The following is a 17,909-nucleotide window of genomic DNA, read 5'->3' on the forward strand; positions in this document are numbered from 1 at the left end:
TTGCTGGTTTAGTATGTCCGAGCGCCGTTTTCGTAAATGGATAATCAATTCACCCATAATAAGTAAAATGGTTTTATCCAAACTAAACATTTCTGGTCCGTTTATTCTCGCTATTTTTTTTTTTTTTTTCAATTGAGGTTTTAAACTAGGGAAACTAAATACTAAAGCGTATTAACATTAAAAATCACATTTTCATAAAACTATCCTCAGAATTGTAACTCCTTAATTTACACGTCGTTATAATCTATATTATAGTTCATTTATGTGAAGATTCCCAAAAGGGAATCTTAAACAGGGTTTTGTAGAAATTAAGTATAATGTAAATATTAAGATTAGACGTAAGAATTGTTGGGAAATCGTATTGTGCATGACAGGGCAATCAGAAGTGGCCTGAGATCTCGGGAGCCGACCTCGTCTTTCTCGAAAATTCCAGACGCAGCTAAACAAAGCTGGCGAAATGATAACAGCTGGAGGTTTTCGATTGAGAAATGTGGGTCGATCCCGGGGCAATCACCCTAGAAAAATTGGCTGTTGTGCTGAAGAGTGGCCTTATCGCTCAACCCCAGGATTAGATAATGCCCGGACTCTTCTGGAATAGCTCGATGACCTGGAGAGGACAAGGGCGGTCGAGTCACTCGGAAGTATAACAGTATTTTCTAAGCGTAGCTGTTTCCCACCTCCTCCCTGAACGGATTGGTACAAAAACACAATCGGAGTAGAGACCGAGTGGTGTAGAGCAGTACAATCGGAGTACAGTCCGAGGAGAGTTCGAGTAGAGTTCGTAGTAGAGAGCGCAGTCCGTAGTCCGGGAGTCCGCAGTTGAGTCAGTCGGAGGGTCCCGTGCAGAAGATGAGGAATTGAAAAGAGAGGCGGTCAGCGGAGAGCTGCCACGGTCGGGGCGGCCCCGGCGTGCCGTAGGAATAGGCGTCGAGAGAGACGCCGAGAGGACGACGGAGACAACATAGTTCTCAGAATCCGAACCACCTAACTGTCAGGATCCTGTAAGTACAAGCTTTGTCAATCGGTTTGCGGGGAATTGGAGAACAGTTGGGCGATTTCGGGCTGCGGCCTAATTTTAAGTACTACGATCCCAATAATTAAGCTCATAGTAAGGTTTTGATAATGAGAGTAAGAGCGTTGGTTTATATGTAGAAATAGTCTTCCAGTAAATAGGTTTTGCATATCAATTGTTCAATAGGAATAAAGAGTTGTTAGTTATAAGCAGGGTTATGGCTTTATTCACGAGTTGATTGTACATGTCGGGGATTGTTCAGCCGTATTAATAAAGGGACTTGATTGTTCTGTCCGAATTGTTGTATCTTTTCCCAAACCTCCCCGTTCAGAGATAGTGGGAAGTAAGTAGAGGGTGTTCACCCGTCAAGCCCGGGCAACCTGACACATCTTACTCCCTAAAAGGCTTGATGGGCCTAGAGTGGAGTAGCTCGCTACCCGCTCGGAGCACCCTTCGATCAAACGAGCCGCGAGTCGCGCGCGCACGAAAAAAAATACCGCTCACAACAATTTATAATAAATAAACTTGTAAATATTTTTTTCTCGATAATCCGAAGCAATTTCAAGTCTCTGGGCATTTCATCTTGACGACATCGCCATCTTTGATGAAGAGCTCCAACCAAACGGATCGTCAATAGATGACGCCTCAAGTACTCTTCACTGTCAGTCTTTCACATCGGATGGGCGAAAATTGCACTCTAAACAATATAATTATTATAAAAAGCATTTAACCATAAATTTAAAAAAAATGCGTTAATATTATTTGGAGTGTACTTATAGGGATTGATTTTTTACCCAATCAACCTGGTTGATCCATTCGATTTTTAATTCGATCGATTAAAATACCGTTTATTTTAATGATTATGATCAAGAACAGCCGTTTTTTAAATTTAACCATTTCTTTAGAAATATCTACAATTGATCCGCTGATATCAAATTGTTTTTTGTAACATCATGGGGGTTAGTAGGACAGAGATATGCTTTTAATTTCGTGACAGTGATATGTCAACCGATACCAGCCAAAAAAGATAAATTGTTTTCGATATGTGTCTTAGAACTTAATAAACAAAATGTAAAGTTTATGATAGCGTCAATTTAGGACATGGAGACGACATGAACGAAGATAGATCCCTGGAACAAATGTAAAATTGTTATTACACTTTCTTACCTGTTTATTTTTAACCTAATGAACAATAAAAAGCTATCAAATTGTACAAGTAATTAAGGTCAACCTTTGCTGTTCAGTTGTAAATGTAAACCATTGCAAATCTAAAAAAATAAAGAAAAAACCTTACAAATACAAGGTATTATTCACCAATTTATCAAATTCATGATAACCATGTATTGTTATAGGTATACTGTTGGATATTCATGATTAATTATTGAAAAATGTTTTATTACGTACAACTATCTTCAAATAAAAAATCAACATGTCAAAATAATTCAGTATTTAAATTCACTAATTTCGTGGTACGCTTGACTAATTAATATATTACACGAGGTCACGATAGCTCAGGTGGTAGAGCAGCGGCGTATCTAGCCGAAGATCGTGGGTTCGAATCCCGCTCGTGCCATTGACTTTTTTATCTTAACTAAAAACCTTAATTAATTGTAATAATTCAGTATGTTAATATTTATGCACTTTGTCCGTAATAAGCTTCGGGTTAAATTTTGCGACGAAATTGTTAAAAAAAAGATATTTAGCTTGGCTTTTATCGAGCAAAATCCAGAAAATCAAATCTTATCTCGATGGCAAAACAAATAGATGGCGATGAACTGGAATAACCCGTGTCTGATATTTTGTTTAAAAGCCGACAATTTTTATTGTAAATTGAAATCTCCTTCAGTTTAATTTACCAAAAACTGGAGGGTAGTAGAAAGAGGGAGAGAGAGGAAAAATGGTATGGAGAAAGAGAGAGGAGATAGAGAAAAATATATTTCTTAACTTGTTTTTTATTCATACTATCATGACATTTTTGTCCTTTCTTAGATAACGTACACGTTTTATCGAGTTCCATTACGTTTATATAAAATTTATAAACCTACATATTCTACCACTACAACTAAACCATATTATTTATATTAATATTATTTAACTTATTACATATACATATATATCTTACATATAATTGAATATTATGTATTTTTATATCAAATTTTACATACAATTTACTAAATAAAAAAATTATGCAATTTTAAAGTCTGTCAAACCCTAAAGTTCAATAAAGCAATATGTTGAAGGAGCCGCCGAACACTCATTAATCGATTAGTCTGTTGTATGAATCGATAGGCGGCGCGACCGTCAGTTCTTGTCTAGTGGCCAATCGCCAGGAAGACAGAAGGTCTTACACAGGATTCATTTTTATGTTGTCAGGAGGACCTGTTACCTGGGAAGCCAAGAAACAGAAGACAGTAGCATTATCTAGTGCCGAAGCAGAATATATGAGTCTTACAGAAGCGTCAAAAGAAGCACTTTACCTTAACAAACTACTTACGGAATTTGGCTACCCTCGAGAACCGATCACCATAATGAACGACAGCCTGAGCGCTTTAAAGCTAGCCGAAAATGAGCGTTTTCACCCGAGGACCAAACACATAGCCGTGCGACACCATTTTGTGAAGGAAGCGTCATCGGAAGGCATCGTCTGTTTAAAATACCTATCAACCCAAGAGATGCCGGCGGACGTATTAACGAAGCCACTCACCAAGCACAAGCACAACACGTGCATAGCAAGGATGGGCATGGATGTGTCTTCGAGGGGGAGTGTTGAAGAAGCCGCCGAACACTAATTAATCGATTAGTCTGTTGTATGTATCGATAGGCGGCGCGACCGTCAGTTCTTGTCTAGTCTTGTACATGTGCTATTGCAATAAAGTTCCTTTTGTTCTCAACAGTGTTTTTAATACAATAAATAAGACAATACAAGAAGAATAAATAATTAATACATTTTCGGTGCATCAAATGCGTCGTTGTACTATTTATACATGTATTTATATATTCAGTAAGGAGTTATATAACAAGTAGACAATAATGTTTTTACTAATGTTTTCCTTGAATATTCTTGTTCTATATTTAAATTTGTATTTAAATTATTAAAATTGCGCTTTGCTTCAACTATAAATGATTTGTTGAATGCTGATGATTAATATTTTGTTATCCTTAATCTGATGTTTACGCCTCTTGTTGGTCGTGAGCTCTTTACAAGAATCGAATTTTCTTATACAAATAGTTGGATAATATTGTTTTTATTATTTACCTGACTAGCTAATTACAGTTAATACAATAGTTTGTATTCATAGATAATTTTAACCCTCGACGTTCTTTGATTTTCAAAATTTTTAATTTCCTAAAGTGTCGAGTTATATGTTCACTTTTTCACTCTAAATATTTAACTTATGCTTCCGATTTGAGCGCTTTGGAGGTACGTGGTATTTTTCTTATTTACATATCTGACTCCGCATCTATTCAAACTGGGGAAACATTACAGTTTTAATTAATTGTACTCTCACATTAAATCAAGGATTTACTGTTATGTTTTCAAACTGATTTAGACGACGATAAACGCTATTCCATATATATTTCACTTGGTTGTTCCAACTTAATTTTTCATGCATTATTATACCCAGACTATTTGCGTGTTCTGCGTATTTACTATGTTTAGAGATTGAGACAGAAAGAGAGAAAATGGGAAAGAGAGTGTGAAATATAGATAAAGTCTGAAGGAAAGAGCAAGAGAGAGAGAGAGAGATGGAAAGGGAGAGGGAGAGCGAGAGAGGGAGGGAGAAAGAGAGAGAGAGAGAGAGAGAGAGAGAGAGAGAGAGAGAGAGAGAGAGAGAGANGATAAGAGGGACAGAGATGAGAGAGAAAAAAGAGAAGAGGATTGAGAGAGAAAGAGAGAAAGAAGGAAAGAAAGTGTGAAAGATAGATAGAGCAGAAGGAAAGAGAGCAAGAGAGGGAGAGATGGAAAGGGAGAGGGTGAGAGAGAGTGACAGGGTGAGAGAGAGAGGGAAAGTTTTAATTTCAAATTTTCACTTTTTCCCTGATATTACAAGAGGTAAATATGAAAGAACAACATGAACTTATTTATTTTTTTGTCGTTCCGACCGGTTCTTTATCTTATACAATCAGCTTTTAATATTAAGCTAACACGAAAACGTTTTAATCGTTTGTAATCATGACTCATGATCCTTCAAGAGGTTGAAGACATTAAAAGCGATTCGCTGTTGAGGAAAAAAGAGTGATAATGCTTTTAAAGGTTCTTCCGAGAAAATACACAAAATTTCCACTTGTTTGTTAGCACTTCAAGCGCAAAAGATAATTTTTTAAATTTATTTTCACAATATTATTGTGAAACTTTGTTAATTATATTACTGATACTTTACCCTTTCTATTCAATTTTTATTGTTATTAAATTCATTAGTTTCGTGGACCGCTTGGCCAATTTATTGTTACTATTTTTTTACGTGATAACATTTTGTCAGAGTTGCTTTAATGCTTCAACCTTCTCACAAGCAACTGTTTTTTGTTTTTTTTAATTTTTTATTTTAATCATGCAATCAACGAGCATAAAATCGTTTTTTAGAATATTTTTAATCTCCTGTAGAAGATTTAATTTTATATATTTTGTTTAATTAATAAAATTCCTTAAAAATTTGCTCCATTTGATATTTTACGTGAGAAAGAAAATATTTTTCGTGGTTTTTTTAGTCTGTTGGATATTATCCCTAGTACATTTTATTAGGTTTCGTGGTCCGCTTGACCAAATAAATTCTGAAAATTCAAAAGGTGAGGTTGAGATGGGGAGTTGATGTCCGAGTGGATCGAGGTCACGATAGCTCAAGTGGTAGAGCAGCAGCGTATCTAGCCGAAGATCGTGGGTTCGAATCCCGCTAGTGACACTGACTTTTTTATCTCAACCAAAACCTTATTTAATTGGAAAAATATTATCCCTAGTATTACACTGACAATATATCATTTAATGAATTGGGTAAAAATTAAAACACTGTTTTGACAGTGTTTTAGCCATTGGGACTTTCTTTAATAATCCATCTACTTAAGATGGCGTAATTTAGAAACGCGTGTGAACGAAACTGCAAGAAGAACAGGTTGATCACGAGAAGGAAATATAATTTTTTTTATATTATAGTTTTAAAAACATCTTTGCGGCAATCTTGTGAATTTTCTGACAATGCGACGAGATGTGAGTAGGACGAGATCTATTATCTGGAAATATTCTCTTAATGCGCAACAATATTCAGTTTTATTAGGCGTTCAACGTCTTTCGTGGTAAAAAAGAGAAAACATTCAATGTTATGTACAAATAAATAATTTCCGACCGTTTCTCAGAAGATTTTTATGATATGGAGAGAATTTTACTGGGTTTTTAATGACAGAGCGTCATATAATTTGCAATTATGACAGACAACTGTCCAGATTTTCTCAGCCAATTTTTGGGTCGTCCAGGAGAATATTTACGTTCATGTATCCAAAAAAACTCTCCATCCTTGTTCAACCAGAAATCAAAAGAGGCCATTGCGCGTCGAGGGGGGTGGAAAAAAAACTAAAGCGGCCGAGTGGGGAGCAGCTTCTTGGGGCCTTTGGGAACTCCACGGCCTTAGTCGCTGTCCCGCTCTCTTTTGGCCGCACTGACGATGTCTCTCGAAGAAGTAAGCGAAACTGCTTGATTTAAATAACAACTTGAACGTTTTTTTCCATTATTCAATCCTTGCATGACTTGTTTACAAATTTTAAGCGGGAGTAATTTGTGGGTTTTTTTTTCCAAGTACAATGAAACTTTTTAAGAAAAAACCTGATCCGGTCTTCGGATGTCCGAAGAACCTTTGAAAGCGTAACATCAAAAAACCGTCCTACATATTCTAGCAAACATCGATTTAACAAATTATGATGAACATTATAGACGTAAGGTATAAGTGATAAATATATAACTTTATGCAATAAATTTTTCGGTGGCATTTTTTGTAAATACTTTTTGATTTTTAGTTTTTAGAATGATCTTTGTACTTATCTAGATGGGGAATCGTGTAGTTTTTAAATGAAGCCCTTAGTTCAAACAATGTTCTTAATTTAAGAATGCAATTATTAATGACATAATGGTATGATATCTTTCTCTTTGTTTATTTTTTTTTATTATTTCGTATCTTTTCTTCTTTTATTTTTGTGTTCTTTCACATAGAAACAAATCAATTTTACAACTGTTTGTGTTTACCTGGTTTTCTTAGATGTACTCGTAGTTAAGGGAAAAAGACTACTTACTAGTCAAAAAAGCTTGCAATTTGTGATTTTTATTTTTATTTTTTTTACAGAAATGTATGCTGTTTTGTTTGTTTACTACAAAGCAATTTGTTGTTGATATACTTTTTCTTTAAAGATACAAATTGTATGATTTTATTGACTTAAAATTGGTTAAAAACAAAATAAATATATGAATCAGTCAAGTCAGAATTCTTCATACGTTCAACGGACGTGGCGCATAATAATTTTTAAGTTTCGAAACAATTATAATGAGTTATTTCGTAGTGAAACATGACTATGCGATTTCGAGACATGATGATTGAAATGATGAATGATGATGAATCAAATCGTTTATTGATCAAAATCCGGTATTGTATCATCTCTGCAGTTTCTACTGGATTTTTTTTTTTTTTTTTGGCAAGCTGTCTCTTGGCTTTTCGCTTTTGAATTTGGCATGGAAATAAATGCAAGGCTTTCACTATGGAAAGGACGCCATGGAACGGAGTTGTTTGTCATCTTTTTAAAATAGGCTATGAAGTTTACAGGGCACGTAAACCAAACGAGAGCCACATTCGAAGACGTCCCTCTTCCTTTTCTTGTAAATTCACAAAATAATTCTTCTAATACCTTCTTCGTCAGGATGGCTGTAGGAAACCGCCCAGTCGCGATTAAAACATTCCAGCAGTGTAATCTCTCAAAATACGGGTTCGATCTACGATTCACGACCGCGGAATGCCGTTACAAATGATTATAAGTAATTCTAGGGAAGAGGCAGTGGCTGAAGACCGGACGTACAAAAGTTTTCAGACGAAAGACGAAATGAAAAACATAAAATCCCATGCAGTTTCTATTACAGATCGGAAAAACAGCGAGAATATACACACCAGATGAAAACAAATCGCATTTTTCAAAAATTTATTAACATTTGTCAAAGGATTCAGCATTTTTTTATTTTGAATAACGTAAACTGGACGCAATTATACAATTAAATCTTAAATAAGTGTAACATTCGGTTAATGTTCTAAATTTATGTTTTTTAGTCATCAACCAACAAGAGAAAGACGTGATAAAGCATGTCTTTCTTTAAAATAGGTTTAATTTATGTTATACAAGGTTGTGGACAAAAGCAATTAAAGAACACGAATAAAAACAGACTAGATTGTTTTAATTATCTAAATAGGTTCTGATGGTGCAAGTTCATGCTACGCGGTCTACAGGCAACATCGAGATTTCATTTCCTGTCCGCGTATTCTCGCTGTTTGCCGTTTCGGTCGGTGTCTTTAAATCGTTCTTTTTGTTTCATCTTTCCCTCATTAATGTAAGGAGTGAGATCTTCAACATAACTCCGGATGTTCTACGGTTCGTTTACCGCTCACTGGGAGAAATCTCGAAAGTTGTTGATTCGTGGTCGTTTTAATTTTTGAGAAAGGCGCTCTGAAGAAACAAGGATTGAAGACCCGACAGCGGGCATTCACACGCGGAAACTTTTCCGTCAGAAAAATGTAATTATATATTTTCAAGGGATAGATCAGGCTTATTTTTGTTACATTTTAAATAGTGGGAACTTTATGGCTCCTCATTGATCCCCATGGATAAATGGCAGCCAATAATTTTCCTAATGAAATGTTTGTGACCCGGGTTTGAATTTAAAATGCTAACGAGCGTTCAATTTCTATTGTTAACTTTTAATTCGAGGTAATGGCGTGACTATTTTAATTAATATTCTGACTAATTACCGACACGACTTGTGGCTTTCACTCCCTCCCGAAATCGTGTACACATTTAGCCAATTGTCTGTATCGATTTAAAATCAATAAATATTATAGTAGTTAGACTAAGTTTGTGCCTGCGATTTAGTGACAGGCGAGGGGGGCTTAATTTCTTTATGAAGTAACATACCTTTTGCATTACACAAAATCGCCATTATTAATTTGAATAATGACTGGAAACTATGGGGGTTTTCCAAATTGGTCAATTCTTTTAAAAATCCGGGTAATGCCGTATTTCCTGAGACCTCATGGACCTTGCTTTTCAGAGTTTCAACGAATGCGCGGAGAGGGTGAAAACAGCCTTGACAAAAAGGCCGACAAACGAGGAACTTCTTCAGCTTTACGCACTCTACAAACAGGCCGCCATCGGCGATAACAACACTTGTGAGTAGTTGACAAAAAATTTCAAAGAAACTTCAATATCAGTTTGGTCAGACGACAAACGCGAACGAAATTAACCAAAGAACAAGGACATACTTAGACAATGACGTTAAACTGGAAAAATTGTAGCTTTAGGATTTGTTTTCGAATTTGGAGAATAGACTGAAAAATTTTACAATTAGATAAACTTGTGTAATTGAAAAAAAATTAGACAAGAATTCTAACCATGTTTCTAACCACCAAATTTGAATGGAACTTTTTTTGGTAATACTAAGTCGAATAATATTAGACTCGTGTCCAAGCTTCTTGCCTAAGGACGAGTAGCGGAGAAAAAAATACTTGAAATGATTTACAATTTTTGTTTTTTTAAATATAATTTTCTGTAACAATTCTAGCATTAAGAATATTTTTTTACTTAGCAAATGACTTGAAACTGGATGAATTCTAGGCTGAAGAATTTTTTTTACTATTGTAATGGCGTGAACCTGGATGAATTCCAACCTGAAGATGTTTTTTTGACCGAGCTGATGGCATGAAATTGGATGAGTTCGAGTATTAATAATTTTTTTGACTAAGTTAATGACATGAGATTGGATGAATTCTAGTTAAGAATTCTTTGACTTAGCAAGGGACTTAAAATCTGTAAGAATTCCAGCCTCAAGATTTTTTTGACTTAATGAAACTGGATGATCTGTAGCAATAAAATATTTTTTACTTAACTAATGACAAGAAATTGGTTGAATTCTAGCACTTAGAATTTTTGACTTAGCTGGGGACTTGACTTGAAACCTGAAGAATTCCAGCCTCCATCATTTTTTACTAAGATAATGGCATATATTTTTGAAGGATATTTTCAATCGAGTATCATAAAAAAAAAGTTTCACTAAAATCGGTTATCCCAGGTCCGTAGACTGGTGCTTCTTGAAACTGGAAATATTACAGTTGTAGGAATTTTTTACTTAAAGAATTGCGTAAAACTAGAAGAATTAATGGCTTAAGAATTTTTTGCCTTACCTAATAACTGGAAATAACTCTAGCCTTAAGATTTTTTTTACTTAGCTAATGATATCAAACTGAATGAACTATATCATTAAGATTTATTTTTTTCTTAGCCAATAAATTGAAATATGTTATAATTCTAGCATTAAGAATATTTAATATTATATTTAGTGGTCTATTGACCAAATTACTTCTTTCAATTAATTAATCTTTTTCATTTCAACCAAAACCTTACATAAAAAGGTTAATTAAAAATATTTTTGGCTTAGCAAATGACATGAAACGGGATGAATTCTAGTATTAAGTATATTTTTGACTATGCTAATGACATCAAACTGAATAAATTCTAACATTTACAATTTTTTGATTTAGCTAATAACATGAAACTGGATGTATATTTTTGACTATGCTAATGACATCAAACTGAATAAATTCTAGCATTTACAATTTTGTGACTTAGCTAATAACATGAAACTAAATGAATTCAAGTATTAAGTATATTTTCGACTTAGCAAATGACATCAAACTGAATGAATTCTAGTATTAAGGAGTATTTTTGACTATGCTAATGACATCAAACTGAATGAATTCTAGTATTAAGGAGTATTTTTGACTATGCTAATGACATCAAACTGAATGAATTCTAGCATTTAGACTTTTTGGAATTACCTATTAACAAAATACTGGAATAATTTAAGCCTTACGATTTTTTTTACTTAGCTGATTGACTTAAAATCTATACGAATACTAGCAATAAGATGTTTTGACTTATCTAGCAACATGAAACTGGATGAATTCTAACATTTAGAATTTTTTACTTACCTATTAACATAAAACTGGAATAATTCAAGCCTTACGATTTTTTACTTAGCTGATGACTTAAAACGTATACGAATAGTAGCAATAAGATGCTACAGTAACATGAAACTGGATGAATTCTAACATTTAGAATTTTTTGACCTACCTGTTAACATAGGAATAATTTAAGCCTTTCGATTTTCTTTTACTTAGCTGATGACTTAAAACCTGTACGAATGAGCAGCATTAAGAAATATTTTTGACTATGCTAATGACATCAAACTGAATGAATTCTAGCATTTAGAATTTTTTGACTTAGCTTATAACATGAAACTGGATGAATTCTTGCATAATGTTTTTTTTACTTAGCTAAGGAGACTTGAAAGCTGTAAGAAGCCTTGCATTGCAGACTAAGGTTATGACTCAAAACTCGATTAATTTTAGCCTTATGATTTCTTTAAGTATAAAATTCTTGTTCTTTAACATCTTTATACATTTTTTTCTAATAAATTCCAAAGTGAACTAATTGTATAAAATTGTTGTTTAATATTATGGTACATATACGTATAACTTTCACCGCGGAAATGTAAACAAACGCCGAATCTACTTTCTAAACCTCGCCACCAGTCAATTCGCTAATAGACGCCGACGTCGTATTCAAACGTTCAACGGAAAAATAACACAGCAAACGGAAATAAATACTCTTTTAAAAATTGGACCCTCTTCATCAACAACAACATATTTATTTGGAAAAAGAGAAAAAATATATTGTATCGTATTTGGAATTGTGTTGGAAAGTAAACATTAATGATATATTTCCATTTCAAATTTATGAGAAAATAGACGAAGAAGGCACAGTAAGTTGAACAAGAGAACTGAGCACGTGAAGACAGAAACAAATTTAACTTCAATTTTTTAACTTTAATGTTATAGTTAGATTATTTTATTTGCGGTACAGGGGTGAGTCTAAATAGCACAGACGATAAAAAAAATTACTAGTTTGATTTACATTAGTCTAATAACAAAAGGGACATACAAGATGTTCTACTGAAGCATAAACTTACTCAACTGGTGGGAAATGTTCGATACCACAAAAATGATTTTTTTCCAACGTTTTCCCTCCTTTCATTTTATTATTTAATATATGCATCGTTATTTATTTATTTAATTAAGAAAATGATTCTATAATGTTTCCTCGTTAACCGTTCATTGACTTTGTCATCACATCTGCTGGCCGTGCTTGTTTCAACCTGATGAAAATGAGGTTGTAATGAAAAGGCAACCATCTTGGTGGATGGTTCCACGATGCTCCTCATTTCTTACAAAGTGAAATTTGCGGTTTATGTGTTTTCTTCTTCTGCTTTGTTTCTCGTTCTGTAGACATTTAAACGCCATCGACCTCCTCAATGATTTATTGCACATCACCTCCTGAACTCCGCATAGCGCTGAGCTCAGATTCCATCGTAAGGGTCGAGAGTCTGCTTGTTGCTTTTCTAGTTGTCTAAGGTCCTTCCAATGTTATGAACCCTCCATAGGAGTTAGTCTTTAGTTGTATACCAGCTTGCATCAGTATACGCTGATGGAGCTGAATCATTTTAAGGATAAATCCTTTGTTCCTTGTAGGTACCTGAATAATGCTTCACCGCAGTTCAATGAATCTCTCTCGAATCTATGTTATACTGTTAGAGACCAACTGCATACGATATGTCAAAACATGTTACTCTACTGAAGAACATTAACGATCCAATGACTTCTTGGTAACGGTTCAACCTTGAGCTGTTTTGGCTTTGTTGCATTCTGACATTTGATAGTCCTTAAGCAGTTCTTCTATATTTGTTTTCTCTATCAAAGTTGATCAAAGTCATGTTTTGCTATTGCAATTCCCAAAAATGAGTTGGCTTTTAAATGATCTCAGTTGAGTCTCCAACATTGACATATATTTGTTTATAATTGCATCTGTCCTTCCTAGCACTATGAAATCATCCACATAAACGTCAATTATTATAATTAAGTTGATTCTCTTTTGATGAAAATACATGAGACAGATTTCAAGTTTTTTCTCCATTTTTACAAAATTTGGTTTTGTTTTACATACCAGCACCTCCCTAATTGTGGTACGCCATGTATTTTTTTCCATTATCAAAACTTTATGTTTTTACCTTTATCAAATCCAGGGTGTATTTCCATGTATACTGTCAAAAGTTGAGCTCAGGTAATGTTTGTTCTGTTGGCTTTTAAATGCAACTGTCATAGTATTTATTTAAAAATCGTGAGATGCGGTCTGGTGTGATATAGGTTTCAGAAAAACATTTTCTTTATCGTGCCAACGTTTCGATCTTCATTGAGATCATCTTCAGGGCCTGGGATTTACAAACATTGTTTACATATTACAATTACAATTTGGATGTGGAAAAGAGAATTTATACAATGCAAAATATATTTTATATATTCAATCAAAGTTTTCTACTCACTCAAAGTGTTTGTCTTCTGTGTAATTGTGTCATTCTTGCGTGTCGTGTCGGTTTTTTATTGTCTTTTATCCGACTCGTCTTGGTACTTCTTGCCAGACTTTCATTGCATCTTCAAGCATCGCTTTTTCCCAATTCTTCGACTCTTCATTTTTCGAAACTTTCACAGTAGACCGCAACAGGTCTTTTTACCATACCAGTGGTCCTCTTGGCCTTGAATGAGGTTGCTGGTCATCTGTATGTGGTTCATTTGATGCACCTAGATCCCATCCCTGCTATCTAGATTTCTTCTCCTCGTTCCTTCTTCATTTATTTCCTCTTCTGTTGATGTCCAGTTCTGGTTATTAGAATCATTTATTCTGAATCCTTTATTTTCTTGCAATAAGTCGAAGTAAGTATCGTTACTTTTAGTGTGTGTGGTATTAGTGACCGTTATCGATAATTATTCCAGAAATCATGAGATGCGGCCTGGTGTGATGTAGGTTTCAGAAAAATATTTTCTCTATCGTGCCAACGTTTCGATCTTTATTGAGATCATCTTCAGGGCTCAAAGTGTTTATCTTCTGTGTAATTGTGCCATTCTTGCGTGTCGTGTTGAGTGTGCCAATTACACAGAAGACAAACACTTTGAGCCCTGAAGATGATCTCAATAAAGATCGAAACGTTGGCACGATAAAGAAAATGTTTTTCTGAAACCTACACCAGGCCGCATCTCACGATTTCTGAATAATTAGTTACTTTTAGTGTTTTCTGAATCTGCTTTGTACCATATTTTTTCTTCATCAAACTGTAAATCTGAAGTTTCAATCATTTCTTGATTTTCTGTGTCATATATTATGCAATATGTTATTCGGTGGAATAGCTTCTTCGCTTTCGGTTCCAGTTTGGACCTGTTTGTACCTGACCTTTTGTAATAAATAGAACATCCTAAAATTTCCAAATGTTTTGCTGTCAGTTTTTTGCCACTGTCACTTCTTCTATAGTTCTTTTGGTGTCGCATCTGGCAATTTCCTCTGTGGCACGATAAGCTGGTGTTTTTACGGCCTCTCCCCATTGTCCCAGAGGCCACTGGGACATGATGTGTCTTCATTCTTCAGCCACGTTTATTTCTTTTATTTCGTCGAGGATGCTTTCCATCAAGGGATTCTAAGTCACGCGGACGAAGTAAAGTCATTCCTTTAAAATGGATATCAGTGCATGTTACGGTATTCGCTTTTTCCCTCCGACGAATTTTTTTATGGTGGTTTTGTTGTATTTTATTTGTTGAAGCTGTCGATTTCTACCAGAATCGTCCTTATGTCTAAACCAGCAATCCTTTTGGATGTGACGAAGTGTCTTGCGTAAAAAGCGTTTTTTCTATTCTTTTCATAACCGTCTTGTATGCGTTTACCGGTTGGTCCTTTCTGCTTCTCTTTTCGAACGACATCAGAAATTGCCCCAATCCGGCGGTTTTGTTATTAGAGGTGTTATAATTTAATTCATAAATATCTGATAAACCTCTGACAACTTATAAATTCTCGGTCTCCGCGTTAAACGCTCGTCGATATTCCATTTTCATTTTTATCTTTGTCAACTCCATCAATATATCGATCCCTTTTTCTTCTGTGTTCTTCCACAATGTCTCGGCATCCTTCGTTCTTTTAAATGCATTTACTTGGTCAGCCGTTAAGGTTAAAATGAGGTAGATGTAAGCTCTTTTATTTTTCCTTATCTATTGGTCGTGAATCTTAGCGCTGTTCTTCATTCAAGCCATTAGACTGGGGTTCTTCATCAAACAGACCGATCGTGTCTAAGAATGCTTCCAACTTAACTGGCCACGAGGAGTAATTTCTTTACTCACCATGGATTCTAATGTTTTCTTCTTGTCCCGTTACAAACGAAGAACAAACTATAATTGACGGACCGACAATTCGACGATCACGTGACTACCCGAATGTTCGACGCACCACGAATCTGAGCTCAACCACGCTCTGCTACCAATTAGTTGGGAGTCATGGGTAAGAAACGAACAGACGATAAAAAAAAGACTAATTAGCACAATTTACATTACTTATTAACAAAATGGACAGACAAGATTCACACATGTTCAATGAAGCATAAGACTAACAGAACTGGTGAGAAAACTACGTTCGATACCACTATCGAAAATGAATTTTTTTTTTCAACTCGACTTTTGGGTTTTACTTAAACAGGACAATTACTGATGGAAATATTTATGTGATCAAATAACGCTGATATAAGGCCGGACTTCATGACACTTCGTCTTTAATACTTGCTATTGCATTATGCAATATGTAAATATATAAAAGACATCAGGATTCTACGCGGAACAGAGATGACATTTGACTGTAAATGTCAACAGTTCTGTTATTGACTTATCACACATTAACGGAAAAAAAAATGTTTCAACCAACAAAAGTGGGAACGAGTAGAGAAGATTCTGCAAATAAGTAATGCGTTTCAAACTCGCGTTGTGTGCACAGGTGATCTGAGATTTTTTTTTTTAATCTTGGGTTACCGCAATAAACAACTCTCAAGTCGAAGATAAAAAAATTTCCAATTAGATTTCATAATTTAACTCAGAAAGTTGGTCGTCCTTCTGGTCCCGGCACCTAGTGGAAATGCGAACTGGGCAGTCCTTGAGAATCGGGTTGGTAAAAGTCAAAGTTGATCCACAAATGCGTTTGATTTCGATCTTCTTATTTCATTTTGAATTTAAAAGTTACGCAATGGGCAAATTTATATAAATAGGTGACCGCTTAGGAACAAAAAACTTGTCGAGGCAATTTTTTTATATTCTGATTGGTGTAATTTTCCTTCATCAAGGCCCGCATTATCCGACAGACTTACAGTGTCTCAGTAAACAGGTTGAACGGAAAATTTCCAAAGTATATCCACATATTTCAAGCTTTTTTTGTATTTTTTTTTTCCAGCTAAGCCGGGCATGATGGATGTGAAAGGAAAGTACAAATGGGAAGCCTGGAATAAAAAGAAAGGAACGAGCAAGGAGGACGCCATGAAAGAATACATCAAATTTGTCGAATATCTCATTTCCTGCTACGCATAAGTTCCTATTTCTACACTTAAATAACAAAAATTTATAATTGTTGTATTTTATTTTATTTTGTATAAATGGTAATCCTTTGAAAAGAAAGGCTATTAAATTTGTTTTCTTAAATTAAAATAGTTCATCATTTTTTACCGACTATTCATTAAAATAGTGCATATAAGTTGAAATCACAAAAATGTAAAGGTGACGAACACTAGGCAATACAAATGGATGAAATAATAATTTTGATTGATGAATTTTTAATAACTTTTGAATATCTTCAGAACTACACAAACTTGACTTTGATTGATCATATTAATTCAAATTGGGAAAATAATCTGCAATTGAAATTCTTCATTACCAACTCCCAGACAGATGAAAATTGACAAAAGTGCGACTGATATAAAAATGTGTAATTTCATCATTACCAATCATCCCGGTTGATCTGTCAGACATGTTTCGGCATTTCGCCATATTCGGTTTGAGTCTGTGCCCACATAGTGAGGATAGGCAGACCAGGATCATTAATGACCAAACTAGCAGATCACATAGAGAAATCTCACCATGACTGTATTTTTTTTTATCCATCCACTGGTTTATTTAACCATATTTGTTTTAAATTGTGAGACATCCCTTTGTGGTATGTGGTGTGATATTCTGTAGTTTGGGTCTAAGTAGCATTGAAAATGGTCTGAAGTCAAAGACAAGTTTGATAGACCAAAAAAGTAAGGATAGGCAAATAAAAATCAAACTACATATTTTTATTACTAAACTTGATATTCAGATTTTCAATATTTTTTTACATAACATGTTTTATGTCAGATAAATATGTACATTATTTATTATATGTACATAAATTTTTATTAAACCAGAAGAATGCTGCTGAAAAGGCTGATTTTGACAGTAATAACACTAACAAACTTTAATGTCTATTAAAAAATAAAGAAATTTTTTGATACAGGAGGGCTTAATGTCTAACGACTCGGGTGATGCGGACGAGGTGTCAAACCATTTTACTATACCTTTTGCATATTATATCCAATTAAAATTCCATGGGCTGTGCTGGGATTCTTGGAATTGGCAAATAGGAGTCGGACACCCTAACCAATTCCCTACCGCGATCCCTGATTCTGCCTATTAATTATGTGCACTAAGGTGAGAAAAATAGGCAGACAACAGTC

The 17,909-nt window shown here is 34.6% G+C and overlaps 1 protein-coding gene across 1 annotated transcript; it reads left to right on the plus strand.

Annotated features, from left to right (window-relative positions):
* Window positions 1-6,576: 6,576 nt before the first annotated feature.
* On the plus strand, window positions 6,577-16,876 carry LOC106662620 (acyl-CoA-binding protein homolog). The gene is made up of 3 exons (XM_014386824.2): window positions 6,577-6,678; window positions 9,300-9,417; window positions 16,613-16,876. Exons 1-3 carry the CDS (start codon window positions 6,664-6,666, stop codon window positions 16,744-16,746), a joined length of 267 nt encoding a protein of 88 aa, XP_014242310.1. The 5' UTR covers window positions 6,577-6,663; the 3' UTR covers window positions 16,747-16,876.
* Window positions 16,877-17,909: the final 1,033 nt, after the last annotated feature.

This window comes from Cimex lectularius, unplaced genomic scaffold, assembly GCF_000648675.2.
Source record: "Cimex lectularius strain Harlan isolate CLEC.00 unplaced genomic scaffold, Clec_2.1 scaffold33, whole genome shotgun sequence".
Lineage (NCBI taxonomy): Eukaryota > Metazoa > Arthropoda > Insecta > Hemiptera > Cimicidae > Cimex > Cimex lectularius.